This window comes from Centruroides sculpturatus, unplaced genomic scaffold (assembly GCF_000671375.1).
Source record: "Centruroides sculpturatus isolate CEXI.00-Female unplaced genomic scaffold, Cexi_2.0 scaffold269, whole genome shotgun sequence".
NCBI lineage: Eukaryota > Metazoa > Arthropoda > Arachnida > Scorpiones > Buthidae > Centruroides > Centruroides sculpturatus.
The window spans coordinates 477680-501566 of NW_019384601.1; the positions used below are offsets into that span (position 1 = coordinate 477680).

The 23887-nt window shown below is 31.1% G+C and overlaps 1 protein-coding gene across 1 annotated transcript in view; it reads right to left on the bottom strand.

Moving 5' to 3' along the window:
• Positions 1-23887, bottom strand: part of LOC111625002 (tudor domain-containing protein 1-like) — a 45386-nt gene that overhangs the window by 7557 nt on the left and 13942 nt on the right. The window contains exons 2-6 of the mRNA XM_023368014.1: positions 18371-18537; positions 13989-14081; positions 12039-12134; positions 10783-10959; positions 7463-7508 (exon numbers count right to left, since the gene is read on the bottom strand). Coding sequence (XP_023223782.1) covers positions 7463-7508; positions 10783-10959; positions 12039-12134; positions 13989-14067 — 398 coding nt within the window. The 5' untranslated portion in view covers positions 14068-14081; positions 18371-18537. The remainder of the gene's footprint in view (positions 1-7462; positions 7509-10782; positions 10960-12038; positions 12135-13988; positions 14082-18370; positions 18538-23887) is intronic.

Sequence of the window (23887 nt, forward strand, 5' to 3'; positions counted from 1 at the left end):
ATCAACATTTATTTGCTATGGCTTTCGCCTTTACAAAGGGGGTTACAAAATCGTGCAACATTAACAGATACAAACATTATTATACATAATTTCAAAAATATTAAAACTTAATTAATAATGTTATGTTAACATGTTTAATAAATAACAGAAAAATTTATAAACTTTAAATAACATGTCAGAGCTTAAATTATCATCGTATAAACAAAACATATCAAAATCAGTTGTTAATAATGTATCCCTTAAATGTTCAGTAATTTCACAAGATACAAATAAATGGTTCTTAATATTTTCACAGAGTCGATTACATAAAGGGCAGTTAGAATGGGCGGAAATATTCATTCTACGCCTATTTAATATAATAGTATAGTCATTAAGTCGCAATTGAATTATCAAGGATTTAATATTATAACTTAAATTTGATAATAAATAATATCGAGGTGTCCATGGAGCTATTGAGGAAGTCTCAAAAAACCTACTCTTTTGTTCAATATATTGAATGTCTTGAGCCCAGTATTTATCTTTTAATGACTGAAATATTTCAGCCATAAAAAGGTTTTTATTTGAGACCTGAATATAATAGTCAGTAGAATAACCTAATTCAGACAATAAATTTTCAACTGAGGAGGACCAAGTTACAAACGAAGAATTTCCGACTATTAATTTCAATTTGTTATAAATCAACTTTCTAGGGTCGCAATCTGGTAACTCCAAAATTTTACTCCAGTATCTAAAAATAATCATTGTTAAACGTATAGCCATTGGTGGACGACCCAGTTCAAATCTTAAAACAGGTCCAGGAACCGAACAATTAATATGAAATATTGATCTAATAAATCTCAATTGCGTCTTCTCCAATTTATCAACAAAAGATGGTCCCCAAATAGGGAACATATACCCCAAACTTGAACGTATCAAGGAATCAAACAATCGATAATACGACTTAATGGAAGACTGCTTCATTCTGACCATAAGTTTTATTAAATTAGAAAGCTGAAGTTTATATTTCAAAAACAATTTATCTAAGTGAAAAGAAAAAGAACCCTGTGGAGTAAAATAAATACCCAGATATTTGTAGGATGAAACTATCTCCAACTCAGAGTTAAATAAATAAAATTCATCAGCTTTCCCCAGTCTACCCCCTCTCCGAAAAACCATTACTTTAGATTTAGTCTCATTAATAAGTAATTTCCTCCACTTCTTAGTCAAATTTAATTGCAAAATTCCAAGAAATATAAATAAATTATAATCAACACCTCTATTCACTACAAAAGCACCTTGACCAATAGAAATAGTGTGAGACCGCTCAAGCCAAAGACGTAAACGATTAGCCAATAACGTAGAAAAAATTTTTCTAATTACACTAATTAGCGATATCAGACGATAATTCATAGTGTGGCGGTACGCCATGTCTTTGTACATAGGGATAGATATAAGTTTTATTTCTCCTAAATTCCTTTGTCTTTAACGTCTGTTTCTAGAACTTTCTAACCTATTCTTTTTCTGTGGGTGGAGGACAACCTTTGTCCAAGGACAAAGGGAGAAGACAAAGGGGACATTAAGAAGCCCTGAGGCCATCAGTAAAACGAACAAGACACTTTCGGGTCAGCGTCCGAGGTGTACAGACGTAGAAAACAGCAAGCTAAAGGTTTGTCACCTAGTGGGACAAACGGAGAAGGCTTGGAAGTTGTCTGCGAACGGACGAAAATTAGAAAGACACCCAGATTAAGACCTCAAGAAAAACGCTCTCGAATTCTCAAGAGACGGAATCAAGAGGAAGGAAATTGAGTTAATTCAAGTACCGATATAGAGAAGATCGGAGATTGCCAAATTTACCCTGGTACCCCCACAAATCTGTCCTTTATACTTGTCTCTTCTCTTCGTATCTCTTAATTTCTTCACCCTTCTTCCTTAGCATATAAATTAGATTAAGGTAGATTTTAAGTTAGTTGTAGTATCTCAAACCAAATTTTGCATTGTCGCGAGCACGTGTCTCCTGCCCGTGAAAGCATATAGAATTCGTCGGATGAATTCGAACTTGTGTGCGTACTATAGTTTGGGATCAAGTGTGTTTAGTGTAAACAAACCAGGTGTACGAAGGACTACGTAGTTGTAGTTAAATAAATATCCTGTTTAATTTATAGTTACTTCTTTGTCATCCTTTTTTTTGTCCTCCACACCACCACAATAGGATCAAACCGATTACCCTTCTTATAGATCATTTTTAAACAAATATTTTTCCAAGTAATGGGAAAAGAATAATTAGTTTTAAAATTATTAAACATAGATAACAAATCATTTAGAATATTAGTCAAGAGGCATTTAACCATCTCAGCCTTAACAGCATCTAGTCCGGGGGCTTTATTATTTTTTAAAGATTGTACCACAAATTGTAATTCATCAAATGTAAAAGTTTCATCGAGCAATGGATCCGTATTAACATTAGTACAAATAGACAGTACAACCAAAGATGGTCCAGAAAAAAATTTTCTCAAGTAATCCGACCAATCACGAATAGAGATGTTATTATACACAGCTTTACCATGTCTAAATTTATTAACAATTTTCCAAAATTCTGCAGAGTTTTTAATATGTGATAATTGGAAGTTAATCTTATTCCAAAATAGTTTCTTTTTGGCTTTACATATAGATTTAAAAGTTTTTTCCAAGTTAGAATAAATAATAAAGTGTTGTTCAGTTCTTGATCGCCTAAATGCTCGTAAAGCACGATTCTTCTCTCTCTTCAATCGTAGGCAATCAATGTCAAACCAAGACTTAACAAATTTTCTTGAACAATGATGTTTAACATACATATTACTTTGAGTTACAGACTCAAGAATCACGTCAACAAAGGACGAATAAAAAGAAAAGGAATCCAGAAAAAATCCACCCTTAATATCTGCATATCGCTTAGTGACATTATACAAATACTTATCCAAACATGAAGATCTCCACACGTAACAACGTATCTCAGCAGGCAATTCTTTACTAAGAAAAAGAGAGTCAAACCTGAGCTCAACAGAAATAGGGAGATGGTCAGAATCAAATTTATTTAAAACTCTAAAGTCCACTAAGTTATCAACTAGTTCAGGATTAATAGCTATCAAGTCGATAACTGATGCACCCAAAGAGGAAATAAATGTAAAATTAGCAGGAGAATCAGTAACAAAACGACCATTCAATAGAATCATTCCATAAGATTTGACCAAGTTCAAAAATCTTTTTCCTCTACAGTTAAAAATTTTATCGTTAGATTTTCTAATATTATGAAAATTTCTATTAGAACCTATATACAATGTATCTATTTCGGAAGCAATTCTAGCGTTAGAATCACCAAGGATCAGAATGTCATCATCATCTTTAAAATCCAGAATCAATCTATCAAGATACTCGATCAATGAATCATATTTATGAATAGACATATAAACCAGAACAATTAAAAGCCCAGGACGATCCTTAAACATAAGTTTATCAAATATAAGTTTAGCCACAATAAAGTTATCAGAAAGATGACAAATTTCTAACTTACCAAGTTTCCGAGAAACCATTAGAAACATGCCTCCAGACGGCCTTTCAGGTCCCTCTAGTTTATGAGCTAACATTTCAGTAAAATAGAATTGGGAGTCCAATGATGAAAGAAAGGATTTCACCGAAAATGTCATCCATGATTCAGTTATACCAACAATATGATATGATGATACAAAATCAACAAAACTCTTGTCAGAAAAGTTATCAAACAATGAACCTTGACTATTCCATGACAATGCCTTTAGCGTATAAAAAACCTCTGAATAAGGAGTAACAGTTGAAATTTTTAATTCTTGTCCATTCGTCAATCCAACGTCTTCCCTGGTAATAAAAAAGGTTCAATTTTCATTAGCTTATTGCTTATTAAATCAAACGTAAAGTTTTCTCCATTTATTGTTAGACAATCAGCTGTCATATACACATCTTTTCCAGTCTTCTTAGCCTCTTGATAGAAAGGAAAAAGACTTTTCCTCCTAAGTCTCAATCTCCAATATAAATCATCGAAAAACTTTACCCTAGAGCAGGGGTGGCCAAAACGTGGCGCATTGGACGATTACAAGTGGCGCTTCAGTCGGTTCTGAGCCACATTGCCAGATTTGGCTTCATTGCAATTACGAATATCACATAGAAAATTAACTTTTTATAGTTTGTCTTGGCAAGTTCATTTGTTGCACAGTTCGTTGCAATCAACCTGTTGACCTTTTTTNATAATACCTTTAGCGTATAAAAAACCTCTGAATGAGGAGTAACAGTTGAAATTTTTAATTCTCGTCCATTCGTCGATCCAACGTCTTCCCTGGTAATAAAAAAGGTTCAATTTTCATTAGCTTATTGCTTATTAAATCAAACGTAAAGTTTTCTCCGTTTACTGTTAGACAATCAGCTCTCATATACGCATCTTTTCCAGTCTTCTTAGCCTCTTGATAGAAAGGAAAAAGACCTTTCCTCCTAAGTCTCGATCTCCAATATAAATCATCGAAAAACTTTACCCTAGAGCATCCTTCTCTCTTCTGAATATTATGAACATTCCGGTAAATTAGTTTTTTATCGGAGACAATGTCAAGTTTAGCCACCACCAATTTATTTTTTGAGATTATTTTAAGATCTTTTATCAAAATTGAGTCACCACTAGGTCTTTTAATAGATGACAAAATATCAGAAGCCAAGGACAAGATTTCAGACGAGTTTCCCTCTAAACCAGCAATAACAATATTATTTCTCTGACGTTCATTTATCGATGAATCTAAAAGATATAAGAAATAGGAGGTCGAAGCAGTAAATGAGGTATTTAAATTAGAAATTTCCTCCACCTTCTTCTCTACATTGAGAAGACGTTGTTCAAAATCTTTATGCAAATTTGCCAGCCATTCGAATTTAGTAGATAAATCTTCAAGTTTAGTCAAAATGGTATCAAATTTTTCCTCTAAAAAGGAAAATAAATTTTGGGGTACATTTGAAGAAGAACCCGCAGGAGGAAAAAAATTTTCAATCGCTGAGATTTCAAAGTCGGTTCACTAGGAGATCTTTGACGTTTTCCAACAACTGATATGGACGACTTTAAAATAGGGAAGGAAGGTGGAGTACAAGACATTGGTCCAGGGTTAGATTCAATACTTCCAATTACCAATAAAGCACGTAATAATAAATATATATCAAATTCTTTGATGAAACCAAGATAAAGAACCAGACACTTTGTAAAAGCAAACATATCTAAAGTGCTATAATTCAACAAAAACACTGACGAACGTCGGAAGCGCCCCCCGATATTATATTTAAAAACTTTTTATATTTTTAATTATTATAAAATGACAAAAGCTTGATTTTGAGGGTAGGGATGGATTTTATAAAAATTGAAAATTGAAAATTGAAAATACAAGTAACATCTTCATTAAATCAGACCCAACTGGAGATATGACACACAACTCCCTTTATCTCCCCACCCTCTCGATCTTTAATCACCAAAATTTAATAGCATCAATCCCTTAATACACAAACCTCTCTGCAAAATTTCAGAAATTTTCAACAAAAAAGCATAAAAGTTTCAAACAGGGTGAACAAAATCATTCCCCCCATACAAACATCCATACAGAAAAAAACCCCAAATTTGTTTGTATTTCACAATGTTTCAAGGTCCCAAGTCCAAAAATGTAAAATATCTTGGGAGGGTTAGTTTTTGACCAATTGCCCTCCGTTATATATAACAGAGGGACAGGAAAGTAAAATGATGGCAAATGAGGAATAAGAAATAAATAAAACAGTAAATAATTTAAGTATGAAGTAAGACAGACTAATTTAAATATGGCAGTGATAAAATTTGTGATGATGTAAAATGCTGGCAAGTGTTTTTGTTGTGTATGTAATGAAATCTATCTTTGTTATCAATTACTCTGAAGTTGAATTTTATACAAAAAAAGTTGTTTTCCAAACATTCAGAAAACCAATGTTGGGACAATTTTCTTGTAAGGCATGTCTGTGACATCAAAATCAACCAAGAGACCATATTGGGTAGCAAAATCATATAGTGTTCACCTCATCCCACTTTACAAAGCATACTGATCACAGAGTTTTTAGACAAAACTGCAGTAAGTCTTATCACAAATTTCATGTTGCCATATTACATTTTTATAATAAGCTTTAATCAAAATATTTTTATTACTTGAATGTTAAGTGTGTCATATTTTTTTAATCATCCTGTAAAGTATCAATTTCATGCAAGTTTTAGTCAAAGAACTTTTTTGTTCGCTAAAGTTCTTACAATTCAAAATATATTTTAATCTCTTATTTAAAATATATCTTGTATAAATTTAGAGAATAAAAAATAGTTCAACTAAAACCTGCATAAAATTTAAATGAAACTAGTAAAATGGCAAGGCTGTATTTGGGACAAGACTATGTTTCAGAGACTCCCTACTAAGTGGGATCACTTTGACACTCAAGGCGGGTCTCGTTCTCATTCTCCAATCTTCTTTGGTATCACTGGTTTTGAGCACAATCTTTCAAACTTTGCCAACCACTACCACAAGGCATTTTCAGTGAAATTAACCTACCCACCAATTTTGAAATTTCTCTCCACTGCATGTTGCCCCGGGTTGATTTTTGTTGATGCCTAACAAAAATTTCCCATTTTTGAAAAAAATACAATATATATTAATAAATGTAAAAAGAAAACAAATTATATTTTGGAAGTTAGTTTTAATATAAAATTATAATGACTAGCACCATCTACTTTCAAAAATGTTCTGATGATGAAATGAGATATCTCGGGTCAACCAGTCACAAGGTTAGCACATGGCAATCAGAGATATGTTGGGAATAACAGAGACAGGTAAATGGGTTTTTTTCAAAGATTCAATTTCTCATTTCGAACTTCCCAATGCATGCATTTGTCAAAATTCGATTTCACACCGTTCTCATTTCCAACTAGCAATGCATGCACAAATCTCGTACTACTGCCTGTTTGTAGAGAGTGTTGCCATTTTGAATTTTATTTTTGACTAGATTCTTGGTCCCATGAGTACCTACAAGTCTGGTTTTTTTATGCATGCATGATTTGGGCACCTAATACTCTGTGCCAAATTGCAACTCCTGACATGTACTCCTTCATACTTCCTCTAAGCAGGCAGTACAATTTTATAGACAAGACATAGTCTTGTCAATAACTTTTTAAAACTAGCCCAACAACAACATTGCTAGTGTGTCATTGTTATTTTGAAACTAATTTTAATTAGGATTTTTTGTAGATACATGTTCTAATGACAATATAATATGAAAAGAAGAAAATCTACAAAAAAGCGAGAACAAATTTTGTAAAATCATTTCTGAATTAAAAATTACTACTACAACTATTACAGCTTATTTTTTGGTTGTTTTTTTATGTTTTTTTTTTATAATTTCCATAAATATCTATCCATGATACTCAATTAAAAGAATTTCTTACCTCATATCTTTCACCAACTGCTCCAAATTAAAGGAAGGTTGTTGTTCTAAAAAAAAAAATTAAATTCTAAAGGATTTAAGTCTAAATTCTTTTAAATAATTATAAAATATTTATATTTTTAAATGTTTTTTTGTGATATCTACCAATTCATTCTCTCTCCATTCTCTCCATTACAAGTGTAGTAAATACAATATCACTACAGGTCCTATTTTTTAACAACAATCTTTAAATGAAATGAATTTGAAACATTTAACATTCTCCAAAAAACGAACTCCTCCTTCAACCTTACAGCATTTGAATCCCATCCCGTTCGTCGTTCGAAATTTAGAGCCTTCTTTTTTTCATTTTTTAAACTTTTAACATTTTTTAAAAATTTTTAAACTTCAGCATTCTTAGAATAATAAATAAAACAACATATAAATATAAATCTGACAAAGTATATATCATAGATTATCATACATATTTATATATAATGCAGATCACACTCGGAGAAAGCAAATAGGTCCAATATCCCTACAACAAGCTTATTCACAAACTGTTCATCATTCATATATATATTTTACATTACAAATTTTCTGTTGTGTAAATTGTGAGATTTGGAATTTTATTAGTTAATTAGCATGAGAAATATATCTAGTTTTTCCAACTTGTTTACAAAAAAGGAAGATACAGTGTCACTTTTTATGGAAAAAAAAAAAAATCACTTCTCTTCCAAAGAGTTTATTTCCTATCTTAATCAAAACATCTGGTTATTTATCCCTCTGCACATCCCATTAGCAACCATAAATCCTTTAACACTATTGGTCAGAAATTACAATAAAAGGAGCAATTTTCCTGCTATTTGACACAGTCTACAAGAACTTGGAAAGTGCCATAGTAGTAGTAGTAGACATCCAAAGAATAGATTGCCATATGAGACACAGTCGACATAAGTCTGAATTTGCCACATAGATGATGGGCAGTCAACAGAAATATGACATTGCCATAGGAGTTCTCCAAAAATTCTCTCTTGTGCTCCAAACCCCAACTCTCCCCAAAGATTTACCCTGTGCACCCAACAGTTCCTGCTTCAATCAACATCCTCCTCCTTGATTTCACCGCCGTTCATTCTACACTGTCATCATATCATTGCACAACTTTGAAGACTACTAACCAATCATCCAACAAGGTAGTATATGTTTATTTGATGTAAACTCTCTCTCTCTCTCATGCAAATAGATAGGAAATTACAAACCCTTTGTTTATCTGTAATTTTATTTTTATTCTTATTTTGTTCTTAATAAATTTTGTTTTGTTGATTTAAAATGGACTTGTTACTGAATTCAACTCCACGCCAAAGTTGTATCACAGATCTACGATCCCTTCCTCTCAGAAAAAATTATTATTTTATCCATTAGCATGCCTAACACCCTAATTAGGCTGGTGTCAGGAAAAACAAACTTACAGGTAGTTCTTACAAACTCCCTGTAACCAAATTTTAACATACTAAAAACCCATCCTAGCGACCTTGCAAGTGGATCTTCCAGATCTGATGCCAAACGAGTAAGAAAAAGCATTTTTTACCCACTGGATTCCTACAAAATCATTGTCATTATTTATCATAAGAGAGAGAGAGAGAAAAATTTATGAATAAATAAAGTTCTTGACATTAATGCTCTCTAATGCTCATATACTTTTTGAAAAGTTTACAAAATTTCAGAATAATCAGACCTTTAAAGACAATATATGAAGAAATGACTACAGTGGTGCAATCCCCAAAAACAATCAGATAGTGTCTGTAAACTGACCACATCTAATTATCAAATAACTTTAATGGAAAATAATGGAAAATAGTTTAATATTAACAAACAAACAATTCATAAATTTTTTTAGAAATATATGGGAAACCTCTGGATTAACTTCAGTTCATACAAGCTGATGGAAACTATTCAGACTAAGCATACTAAAAACTCTTGATTTATTACAGATCATCAATCAAATGGTTGATGATAATCTTTTATTAATTAAATGTTTCAGAATGATAAAGACAAGGAATGAAATGCTACTGTAGATTGTATACAGAGTGATCAAAATGAAAGTATTCTTTTTCAATGCAGTATGGAGAAATATGTAGCAGTCAAAACTTGCAATTACACAACTAGTGGTGCTGTGAGCAGCAAAAAGATACATGGCACTTGTATATGTACACATGCTATGGTCAATATCCAGGTATAAAACTGCCTAAGGTATAGGAAATATCATCTGCATTACTTCAGAACAACAGAAATGGTCACAACAATGCTATGTGCCTAATTGAAAATTGTGTTGTTTGCAGAATAAAAAATGAAGACTTTCTTTGGTTATCAAATTTAACACAAAGATTGTTATATTTGTTAACTTTTGTAATAAGAAAGGAAAAAGAAATAGGAAAAATAAATTTAAAACTAATATACTGAATGTAATGCAAACAAAATAGAAACTAATTAAAAAAAAAAAATTTGTAAAAGGGAATGAAGAAGGGTAAAAAAGTGCCCAAATGTATTTTCTAAAATAAAAAAAATTTAGTTGGTATGTAGTTTCCTTAAAAGAAACTATCATATAAAGTTTTATTAAACAATATTAAGACTTTTTAAAATACTTTCAAAATAGTCACACACATTAAATTGTGTGTCAGAAATGATAAGCAAATTACTGATGGTTTTCAGGTAAAGAACAATTAAATGGTAACACTGCTGCTTAGCCAGTTGCACATCATTACTTAGATCACATATTCTTAATTAAATTGTTTTATTAATTTACTACAATGAAATAAGCAATTTCAATAGCTCTATTTCCAAACTCTTCTTCATATAAAGTAATTTTTACTTTAATGCTGCATCATTATGTTATCTCAAAAGCACTTTAAATGCTAAACAGAATTTTATATGCTTGTTACTAGAAAGCTTATTTGAACCGATGTAATTGTTGATTAATAAAAAGACATCTATTTACAATACATAGTGCATCATATGGTTTATTTGTAATGACTGCCAATTATTATTTTAGACTGCAAAATATAAAACACAATCAATTTTAAGGGGCATCTCTATTTCCAAAGAGTAAAAATTAAGTAAAAAAGTGCACCTAAGAATCAAGAAAACACTGTATATTTGTAAATAATACAATTTAAACAAGAATAAAAAAGTTATATTCTTATAAGAAATTAATACAGCCAAATCCAACTTTAGTAACTCATTAAAAATAAATGTTTAAATGTAACTAAAGTTTATTGGGAAATTATTAATAATTGTATTATTTTAATTTTTATATTTCTAATTTATTATTACCAAAAACATACTTACGTTGAGAAATAATTTCATGAAGAGAAACAGGTCCATAAGGAAAGATCACATAAAAATGACTAGGATTAAATACAGCACTAATTTGAACCAATACATATTTTCCATTTTCAGGTATATCCAAATCAATATCACATGAAAATATATTTTCATTGCCTAATATTACATCATCTGCATAATCTACAAAAGGAAAAAAAATTGTTTCCAAAATTAATTTTGTACATATAATTAAAAATAAACATATTTAAAACAAAATCTGCTTTTGCTGTTATTTGTTAGTTTTTTCCTAATGTTTAGCATTTTTAATATGTAAATATTATGAATCAAAATATCCAATGTATTTTTCAAATTAAATATGAAATTTATGGCAAATATAAATTACTTTAAATTCATTAAAAATGTTTTAAAAAATAAATTAACAATTTATAAATATTCAAAATACTATAAATACATGTAATGTATAAAATTAATTACTTTGCAATGTTTCATTGGTACAACAAACATATCAACACACATGAATGTGTGTGTACAACCAAGAGACAAAGTCCTGCAACTTTGATTACATTCATAAAATTATGTTACAACAACTTGATATTTTACATAGAAAATAATCACTGTGTTTTTTAGCTTGCATTAGCTGAAATATTTTGCATATTGGACTTGTTAGAATCAATATTCACATAAATGTAGCTATGATTCCTAATTGTAAACCAACAGGAAAAGATATGAGAAAGTTAATTATTAAAAAACTTTTATATGGTGTTATGCAAGCAAAAGCAAGCTAATTGAATATCATAAATCTACTTTGGGTAGCATCATTACAAAAATATAAAGAAACAGGAAAACCAGACATGTAACCAAGAACAGAAAGACCATGCTATACTAGAAAGTCAGAAGATAAAGTTCTCAGAAGTCTAAGTTCTAGGAAAAATTCAGCTAAAATGTTAGTTAACAAGTGGAGCAAAGTAACTAAAAAATGAAACCACTGCTTACAAATGCAATGAAACAAAACAGAAAGAAATAATTGTAGCTATAATAAAAGAGTTAGACAAAATTAAAAATGATCATGTATATAAATATAAAAAGAAAATTATATTATTCTTAAGATTCATAAACAACTTAACTCTGTATCTCCTACACAGTACAGTAATTTAAGTATGATGTCCAAAATCTCTCATTTTTTTTCACATATTTTTTAGATTGATATTGCATCTGTTGTGTGATTAAAAAATGATCTTAACATTTTATTTACTTCTTACCTTCATTTCGGGTATGTTTATATTTGCAATTGTTACCCCATAAGCATTTTCCTGTACGGAGGAAGTGTCTGCAAATATATCCTTCTTGATTTGATTCTAAATGAATAAAAAGTTTTAAAGATTATATGTATTTTTTTCTTTTATATAAAACCAACAAATTTCTCTTTTGATTAATATTTATATTCATGTTCTAGTATTTTATTCAAATGAAACAATAAGTTACATTAAATCATCTTTTTAATAATTTATAAAACAAACAAACAACATAGTTTAAAGTAAATGTTTCAGAGAAATATTTTTAATTCTTTCTAATGTCAACATCAGAATACAAAGTATAAAATATGACTGCTTTTAATAAAATACACAATAGTATAGCAGTTTAAAATAAATTTTACTCCAGGCACATAATAACTTCATTTTAACATATTTTGTAAGATTACTTTATGAAGTGCAAAGTACTGGTAGTAGGCCTGCTAAACACAACTGGTTGACCCAACCTAGCCTACACTTTGTGTTTGAGATTATTACTGCTCCTTCAGTTAACACTTGTTTAACACATTAACGGCGTAAGTAGATAAACTTTTAGGCAGCTACTGGGCATTACGAGTCACAGGTGACTTGTGTAACTTCGATTCATTAATGCATTCTATATAGCTGTCATTGGACATAAGACAAAATCATTAATAGATTTAATATAAGATACTATAATCTCTATTCCTATACCATAACCCAAGCAAACGTGATTCATAGAGATCCCATGGAAAATCAAAATTGAGGCTTCAATTTTGTAAAGTAAAATCTTTTAGCATGCAACCACAAAAGCTATCGTTGCAAATACAGTGGAACCTCGGTATACGTCTGCTTTAGAATACGTCCAATTCAGAATACGTCTTGTTTGGATGAAACAAATTTTGCTCGGTATACGACTTTTGTTTGGTATACGACATAAATACGCGCCATCAATGAACAAGTAGCACTATCGGTGTACTAGACCAGACTAGACGTTCGCGGTGCAACGGTTTATAACTTTGTTGAATTTCTTCTAACTTTAATTTGTAAGTAAAATTCTATTATTTTTTATTAATCATGAATTGCAAAAAGGCAAATGAAAAGCAACAGAAATCTAAAAGAATGACTAGAATCACAATGGAACTGATAAAAGAGATTGTTGAGAAATATGAAGGTGGCATGCATGTTCAAGATTTTAACTGTTGCATATCATATCCATAACGTTAGCAGATTTAATATTTTATTTTTAGCGATATCGACAATCGCTAAAAATAAAATATTAAATCTGCTAACGTTGCGAAAGAGGTTAAATCAATTTCTAAACAGAGATCGAAGACATTAGATCATGTCGAGAAATTGCTTTTGCTTTGGATAACTGAAAAACAGTGTGCTGGCGACAGCGTATCAGAACTGACATTAAAAATCACTTGAAATGTGCGAAACATAAGGCAAACCTAGTAGCAACAGAAGCAACTATTTGCGAGAAAACTAAAAAGATACACGATGATCTCACGAAAAATCAAGCAGGAACTAGCCAGGAAAGCAAAGTGTTTAAAGCCAGCCATTTTTTTTACACGAGAACGGATTAATCATTTTTACATTACTTCTTATGGGAAAGGTTGGTTTGGTATACGTCCAATTCGGTATGAGTCCAAACGTCGGGAACGGATTAAGGTCGTATACCGAGGTTCCACTGTAGAATGAAAAAATAAAAAAACTGAAAAATATAAAAGGCTGTATACTAATTTCTATGTTTCAATATTAATTTTATTGAGTTATAATTCAATGTTTCATAGTAAAACACACACTGTATAATTCATATTTTCTAAACACTGAGCTAAAATAATTTGAAAAATCATCACTTACTGAAAAGTTTTGATCATTTTATAACATGTTAGAATCAATAAATCATAATAAAATAATAACAACATTGATACTTACTGTAGCCAGTAATAGCAACACCAGGATCATCAATATCTACTTTATATGAGTTACGTTCACTGAGAAAATCATCAGCCATTGGATTCCAATTATCTAAAGAGAAATATATTTAAAGTTGCAATTTAACTAAATGAAAATTATTAAAATGTTTATTTATTCAATTATTATTTTCTTAAGATTTGCATATAAATCTTGAACAACAATGAAATTCCATCATCTATTAATTTAAGAATTAAATTTCTTTTGTCAAATATTTCATTAAGCACTTTTTCTATATGTACAGATTCAGAATTTTAACATTTAAAAATCAATTTAGGAAACTGTTAAACAGATTGTAAGACAATAAAAATATCAATCACTTCTAACAAAGTTCATTTAATTGTAGATGACACAAAGACTATATTTTTCCATATATAGTCATCACGTGTAATCAGGAATGTAGCCAGAAATTTTTGTGGGGGGAACACCCATGGTTAAAGTTTATGATGCTGCAGGAAAAGGAAGTTTCAGATCAGTGAAAATTTAAGTCAAATTTTGCAAATTTTCATTATACAGGATGACTCAAAAGTCTCCATACATTGACACACATGACCAGTGGCAAAATAAATAAAACCACTGAACACTGGTAGTTGGTCATTGGTTCGTGCCTGACCAATAGGCTGGCCACCATGCAATGTTGTGTTTTCTTCATGTATCTAACACCTAAACAGAATCTAAACAGTAGAAATTTTAGATTTATCTGTAAACCATATCCTGTGGATGAAAGGTCGCCTTATCCATATGCCAATCAAAACAATTAGGAAAAGAGACCAAGTAATGCTTATCAAACAAACTGAGAAAGTTTTTTTAAGAATTCATCAAAAAGATGTTTTCTTTCAACAAGACCTACAGCAAATATCTTTACAGCCAAAAAACATGGTCTGATAACAAATTGACCTATCTTGAGTCTAAAAAAGGACATCCTCACCTCAGCCTGAATAAGTAGATGAAGAGAAAGGCCCAATCAAATCTTAAGATCTGGGACCCTGTCCTGGGTTCATGACAGGGTCCCAGTAATAGTAAGGTAAGTTATGCAGTACACTATAAACTTTGCAACTTTATCTGATAATCTTGAGAAGCACTCTAGGCCATCAAACTAAAACAACAAAGGCAGTTTTGCTTAAATCCCCACAGTTTTATGCACTTGCATCACAGCCAATTAAGAAAGGAATAAGTTTGGTGAAAATCTCCAATACAGTAGAACCCCTCTAATTCGTTGTCTTTGGGACTGGAGGTATGGTCGGAACGCAAAAAAGATCGGATTATCAGAAAAAAGTAAAATAAACAATCTTTCCCTTTGTCCAGTCTTTGTACCACTGCTAATTTTTCATTTAATGAAAGAGTAACGTGTTTACATTTCACTCCTGACATGTTGTAAAACACACAAAACTGTATACGTACACACAATGTAAAACATATACTGTAACGAACACAGAACAACGCGACGGGCGTGAGTTACTGACGAGTCGGGACAAGTTTCTCGACTCCGACCACGGTCGGATTAACCGGAGCGACGGACTAGCCGAGGGCGGACTAGAGGGGTTCTACTGTAATCTGAATCACAGATAGGAAAAGTCAAAAAAATCATAAGAAAGATGGGCAGAGGAAACTAAAATCTTCTCTTTGGCACTATCTTTTACAACCAATAAATAAGACATATAACAACTAAATCTGACTGGAGATTCAAGTTAAAAAACTAATCCATTCACTGGCAAAAATTCAAGTTCTGAAATCCTTGTAAGATAACTGATGATAAATAGTGTCACTGGAATTATATACCCCCTAAACTGACCTTTGAACACTCAGAGATCCTGCATTAAGACTATGTCAATATCTTCCATGAGTACAAGGCAACAATGAAAAAGCTGTCCTGCAGTGTTGGAGATTGAACAAATCCAATAACAAAGACATCATTACAAAGAGTTCCATACATTGTATTGGAGAACTCTCTACTTTGGTAGCATAAAGTCCCAAATCTACTAATCTGAGCCAACAAGTAGAAAACTAAGGCCAGAAGCTGACCATCATCAGTCAGCAGCAGTGAACCCACTTCTAGACCTAAAAGCTGCTGACCCTCTTCACATACAATATAAAATAAACTATAAACAACTCCAAACCCGATATTCAATATAGAAAGACACCAACCGAATGCCGTAAATCAATCGGGCTATTTTAATGCTAAATTCTAAATAAATTACGTAATTAATTTGGCACTAGAGGTAAGCGTTAGGTGCCATNAAATTCTTTTAAATAATTATAAAATATTTATATTTTTAAATGTTTTTTTGTGATATCTACCAATTCATTCTCTCTCCATTCTCTCCATTACAAGTGTAGTAAATACAATATCACTACAGGTCCTATTTTTTAACAACAATCTTTAAATGAAATGAATTTGAAACATTTAACATTCTCCAAAAAACGAACTCCTCCTTCAACCTTACAGCATTTGAATCCCATCCCGTTCGTCGTTCGAAATTTAGAGCCTTCTTTTTTTCATTTTTTAAACTTTTAACATTTTTTAAAAATTTTTAAACTTCAGCATTCTTAGAATAATAAATAAAACAACATATAAATATAAATCTGACAAAGTATATATCATAGATTATCATACATATTTATATATAATGCAGATCACACTCGGAGAAAGCAAATAGGTCCAATATCCCTACAACAAGCTTATTCACAAACTGTTCATCATTCATATATATATTTTACATTACAAATTTTCTGTTGTGTAAATTGTGAGATTTGGAATTTTATTAGTTAATTAGCATGAGAAATATATCTAGTTTTTCCAACTTGTTTACAAAAAAGGAAGATACAGTGTCACTTTTTATGGAAAAAAAAAAAAATCACTTCTCTTCCAAAGAGTTTATTTCCTATCTTAATCAAAACATCTGGTTATTTATCCCTCTGCACATCCCATTAGCAACCATAAATCCTTTAACACTATTGGTCAGAAATTACAATAAAAGGAGCAATTTTCCTGCTATTTGACACAGTCTACAAGAACTTGGAAAGTGCCATAGTAGTAGTAGTAGACATCCAAAGAATAGATTGCCATATGAGACACAGTCGACATAAGTCTGAATTTGCCACATAGATGATGGGCAGTCAACAGAAATATGACATTGCCATAGGAGTTCTCCAAAAATTCTCTCTTGTGCTCCAAACCCCAACTCTCCCCAAAGATTTACCCTGTGCACCCAACAGTTCCTGCTTCAATCAACATCCTCCTCCTTGATTTCACCGCCGTTCATTCTACACTGTCATCATATCATTGCACAACTTTGAAGACTACTAACCAATCATCCAACAAGGTAGTATATGTTTATTTGATGTAAACTCTCTCTCTCAAGTTCAGATAGGGACTTAGAATTTCCTTATATATTTGCATTTTATTTTTATTTTGTTGTAATTAATTTCAAATTTTTAAAACATTGTATTGCTTGCATTCTATTTTACGTTCTTTTTTGTTTTAAAGTGGTTTAACTGAAGAAGACTATTAAAAATAGTCAAAAACATTATTATTTTTATTAAATACTTTGTTGCTGGAAATACCAAGGTGTTTGGTTATTTTAAGTATTTATATTCCAGTAAGTTAATTTGTTTTATTTTAAAAATTGTAAAGGCTAAAAACAAATAAAATCGTCATTAAGTCCAATCATACCATAGATACACACGACCCCCCATTATCTCCCCACCTCTTGACCTTTAATCATCAAAATTTAATAGCATCAACCCCCTAATACATAAACCTCCCTGAAAAATTTCAGAAATTTTTTGACAAAAAGCATAGAATTATTAAGCTTCAAAGAGGGTAACAAAATCTTGACACACACAAATTACTCCCAAATTTTTTGCATTTCTTGACATTTCAACGTCAAGTCCAAAAATGTAAACATCTTGGGGGGTCATTTTTTGACTAATGCCATACTTTCCCTCTGTTATATATAACAGAGGGGAAAAGTAAAAAGTCAGTATCATCTATGTGCAGATATTAAAATAGGGAAAATACATAATTGACTCATGTAAAGTTCCTAAAGCAGATGCAAGAGTAAATTCAATGGGGTGTTGTCTGGTACACTAAGGAGATTATTCATGACCTTATTATACCATCCAGTACCTTCCCTTCCTCAACACAACACCTTCCACCTTAACATTGGCAGGTGCTCTTCCTAATTGGATTCCCCAGCTCTTAAGTGAGAAAGACCCCATGAAGACATTCCAGCATATATCACAAAGCACATCCTACCACAACATTGTTATCAACCATTACAAAAATCATTATATTTTCACAAAACAAACTAAAAACAGCAATTTATCAAATTTATTATTACCAGAGATTTCTTTGTCGTCTTCCAATTCATTATTCACATTGTTGGTTTTTAAGAAATTACCAACACATATTGCTAAACCAGCTAAACCTTCTTCAACAAGAATATGATTAATAGAGTTTGCTTCAGATTTTGTCTGCCAGATAATAATTTTCAAAGGAAATTTATTCCTAAATTAAAAAAAAGCACTTCAATTATAAATTATAAATATAAAGCAATTAATTCAAAATGGTATTAATTAATTTTTATACTAACTCAATGACTAAAAATTATAGTTTGAAGAAAAGTAAATAAGAAATCACCATCATTGATATGTTACCGCTAAAGCTCGAAATCCGTTAATGTGTACATTACCTAGCTAATCTGCAGATTAACTAGGGTAATCCGTTAAAGCTGCGAAAATTGGTCAATTTCTCAAATTACCTAGGTAATTTGCAGAGTATCTAGGTAATCTGCACATTAACGGCTTCCGTATCGTTAAAGTTCAAAAGTTTGTTTCTTTCACTTCCTTTCCCCACTCCTTCTTTTTACGTAGATAAATTTAAATCCTAGAATGCAAGCAAGCACCGAATTGGTGAGTAAAATCAAGAAAAGATTCTTCGCAAACCTCTTTAGCGAAGATTTAAAATATAATACGTAGTGTTTTAATAACAAACCAAAGTATGATTCCATAATTGAAGATGTAAAGCAAATAAAAGTTTCCAAGAAGAAAGAATCATCTCGAGATTATCAAATAATTCAAAGGTGTGATGTGTTGACTGTACGAGGCTGTGAAAAACTCATTGAGCCGTTGTCAGATGCGCGAGAAAGGTTTGAAAAAGTTTGTCCATGCCGGAGAATTGTTTGACATTCGATAAAAACTGAAGAAGACCTTGAAAAATTAGAAGATTCACAAGAGACTGTGATTATGAGATCACAGTCAAATCTTACTCAAGAGGACATTCCGTTATCCCCCGCTTCTACAGAATCACCTATAGAAATACAAGAATTTACCGATAGTAATCTTAAACTGCCTTCTATACCGTTGATTGATGATGCAGTCACGAAGAATATTCAGTTACCCTGCACCTCCAAGGAATCGCCTCTGCAAGTTGAAGAAGTCATCACTGAGTTACTCTCAACTTCAGCAGAATCGCCATCACAGTTTCGTACGGAGCCTGTAAAGAGCACTATACAAGACATAGTCTGTATTGTTTGCTCAAAAGCAGCATCAAGTGCTCACAAGTGTAAATCGTGTAATATGTTTGTTCACGCAGTTTGTGGTGAAGTAGATCCTAAAGAGGAAGGGTATGGTAAGAATGTATTGTGCATCATCTGTAAAAAGAATATGGATCAGAAAATACAGCGTGATGAAGCCAAGAAATGTTTAGAAAAGCAAGCAAAGAAAATGTTAGCAGTTTCTAATGCAAAGCACCCAAACGTCGATGAAGGTTTCGCTGTGAGAATTAAAGTACCCGAAGAAGACAGAGCAAAAACTGATGCACGTTCAATTTTAGCTGTGGTTCTTAGTAAAACAGAGGATGGCTTTTATAAACTTGATACTAAAACAGGTATTTTAAAACAATTGTATGCAAAATCTGAATTCAGTGTTTGCAAAGAGAGATTTTTAACGAAAGAAGATGGATGTCCCTGCTGTAGAAATATCTTTACGTCAAACAGCAATAAAACAATCCCTTGGTACTGGGCAGGGTTTCAGAAAATGTGACTGCAAATCTAAATGTACCACAAATAGGCGTGCTTGTCGCAAAAACCAATTGCTACGTAATTCAAAGTGTCACCAATCTTTAGATTGCACTAATAAGTAAGTACAATTTTATCATATGTTTTGCAAATTCATTTCCCTAATTGTAGTAATATTTTAAACCGTTTGATTTTTGTATTAAAGTTTTTTTAATTGATTGATGATTGATTCAATCAACTAATTTGTTGATTGTATTAACTTGATTCTTTAGATATTGAAAATTAAATAAATAACATTATGTTAATTTAAGCGTACAGAAACGTTGCTGTTGTTCCAGCAAAAATCTTATTTTCACTTTATTTTTCAACCAGTTTATACTCTACATAAACCTGTAATAATCTGAACATTACCTAGGTAATTTGAGAAATGGAATAATTTTCGCAGCTTTAACGGATCACCCTAGTTAATCTGTAGATTAGCTAGGTAATGCGCACATTAACGGATTTCGAGCTTTAGCGGTAACAGATACACTAAAATCAAACATAATATTTAATAATTTTGCTGTCCTTATTTTATCATCAATTATTTTATATAAAAACTCTGAAAATATTTTCATCAGTTTTGATTCTTATATGAAAGTGTCTTCAAATTTTTAAAATCTACAGAATGGCTGTCTAAGTTAAGGTGACCAGAAACAAATGTATTACATTATATCAATATACAGTAATACATTCAACAACAATCTGTATTATTTTCTTATGTTCCAAATTATTATTTTTACTTGAGTTGAATGTTGTTAATTGGCAGTATCAATCCAACAATGTTCTCTTTTAATCTTTTCAAATTTCCATTTGTTTAATTTTTTACTAATGCTATATTAATTTAATAAAGTAAATTTAGAAAATTATTTTCTATCATTTGTATCAACAAAATTAATTTTTGCAATATATTTTATAGTACTTACTTTCATTACTGAATCTAAAAATAAGTTTCACAATGTTACTTATTTCACAAAACTAGACAAAATGCCTTCCCCCAAATGCTTTCACCAGTACACCAGGACACAATGCTCTAAAATGGATATCTGGTCATTTTAACTTAATTATTACTTTTGCATAACTTTAAACTAGGGGTCCCCAAAGTGGTTGATATTGACCCCTTGGGGTCGATAAATGTTCTCCAGGGGTCGATTAATACACGAGGGTCGAAAGGGGGTCGATTAATACCAAAGAGGATCAATTAAACTGTCTACTAAAAAAATAGAATATTTCAATAAAAATTCGAAATACGGATATGATCAACGACATTACTGACTTCCCTTAGTTATAACTTGAATTTTGCCTTAGCCTACACCGCTTTAAGCATGTGTTACTCTGTTTTCACGCATCTGGTAACTGTACTAGTGTTGCAAACATGTTATGAATGCTATTTTTCATTATACACAGACATATGTTGCACTGTTACACTCTAGTAGGGTTGACACTCTAAGTATTTTATATCTAAATGTAGCTATTTTGTCGCTTACAGAGAAATTATCGTAATATATCGAAAATCATTAATGTAGTACAGAAGCGATTGCAAGGAAAAAGTGTTCAAATTGTTCAAGCTCGAAAAATCATTATGGCCTTTCAAGTAAAAATGGAGCTATTTACATCTTCACTGGCACGATCCGATTTTAAATAATTTTCAAACTTGCGAGTACTAAGAGAAAATGAAAAGTTTTCTGACCGTGATTTGGAGATATATATTGAACATCTTGATAAATTAAGAGAAGACTTTAAAGCACATTTCGAAGACTTGGAGAATATGCATGTTCCCGAATGATTTGCTAATCCATTTGATGTAAAAATAGATAATGAAGGTAGTGAACCTGGCTTAGAAGATGAACTGAGTGAAATATGTGTAGATTTCAAAGCTAAAGCGTTGTTTAAAAATAAAAATCTCAGCGAATTTTGGAACAATAACAATATTGCCCTAAACATCCCAAGCTCAGAGCAGAAGCCGAACCTTTCTTACTTGCATACATGGTTGAAGCTGGTTTTAGCCACGTGAACGCAATTTTGACAAAACAGAGGAACAGATTGAAATTGGAAAACTGTGGTGATTTGCGACTAAAACTTAACAATTTTCAACCACATATCAATAATCTTGCTGCTTCTCTTCAGACTCATCCATCCCACTAATATCAACTATTTTAATAAAAAGGCACGTCGACCGAAAACGTTCGACAGATGTAAACTAGACTGCATTTTAAAGGTATAGTGAATTTTTGGCACGTCAACATATTTTTAAGTAATTCAGTAGTAGTTGCAAAATGACAGTAAGAGGATTTTTCATCCAATATAACTTATGTTTTCAAAGATAAGTGTGTATTTTACGTATTATAACACGTACAGTTTAAGAACTATAGGCAAATTTCCATCAATCCATAATTTTGCTATTATTTTTTAAGATCATAAATCAGTGAAAAAGATCTTTTCTGTTAATGTTATTGGATGGATTTTATAAGGTATGGGAACTATAAATTCTTTTGTTGGGTTGTTATGCAGGACACCTTATCGCTTAACATTAGAAATACAAAAATGATTTAATGTTTTTGTTAAATACTTAATCTGGGGTCGATAAGAAGGCAAATTTTCTATAAAGGGGTCGACGGGATAAAAAGTTTGGGGACCCCTACTTTAAACAAAGTTTAAAGAAATGAAACATTTGTAGAAAACTTCTGTTTAATTTTCTAAGTGATAAAGCTTATTATAGTTAAAGTACAGTGTAGAAATTTTTGGAAAATAATGAAAATAAAAAATTTCTTGTAAATATCTTTACAGAATTCTTGAGGTACCTGAAGTTCTGTGAAACAAGATGTGATTATTATTGTTTTAGAGAGAAGTGGCAAACCTACAGCATGCTTGTCCAAAGTGACACATTACGTGCCAAATAATTTCTACTAACAACATTTATTTTTTCTTTTCTCCAAGAATATTTTACCAGTGAAAGAAGTCTTCAAGAAAGAGGGGAAGGCTCAAATGGAAAAACTTTTGAAATTGATATATTATAATCTGAAATCACCTGCATCATTTGGTAGTGTGAGTAAATTAGTTAAAGCATCTAATTTATCAAGACCTATTGTTGAAAAATAGTTGTTTTTTCAACCAGTTTATACTCTACATAAACCTGTACAAATTAAATATTTGCAAAGAAAAACTAAAGCTTTTTATCCCAATGACTTATGGTAAGATGATTAAATTGTGCTAAAACAATTTTCTAGATTTAATAATGGCATAAAATATTTATTAACCATAATCTACATATTTACTAAATACTGTCATGTTGTAGCAATAAAGGATAGAAAAACATCAATCTGTTTTGGATGCTTTTCAACTCATTTTTAAACAAAACATTCCAAAAAATTTTCAAACCAATAAAGAAAAGGTATTTTATAACAGATAAATAAAAAAGCTGTTTAAAAATTAAATATTCAACCCATTCTGATACAAAAGCTTCCATTGTTGAAAGACTAAATAATACTTCACAAAATAAAATACAGATTATTTACTCGTCATAATCCTTATAAATATATCAATAAATTATCTGATATGGTAAAAAGCTATGATAATAGTTTTCATAGAAATATTGACATGGCTCTGCCAAGTTACACCCCTGCATCATAGTGCAATTTTTGTCAGGTTGTATGGTATAAGCGGAAATAAATTTAAATTCAATGTGGGCAATCTTGTTCGAATTTTGAAAATACTCTAGGAAATAAAAATGTGATTTTCTAAAGATTGTCCTGTTTCTAATTGATGGTGTAATAAGTCTAGCTGGCCTTTCAAGTAAAAATG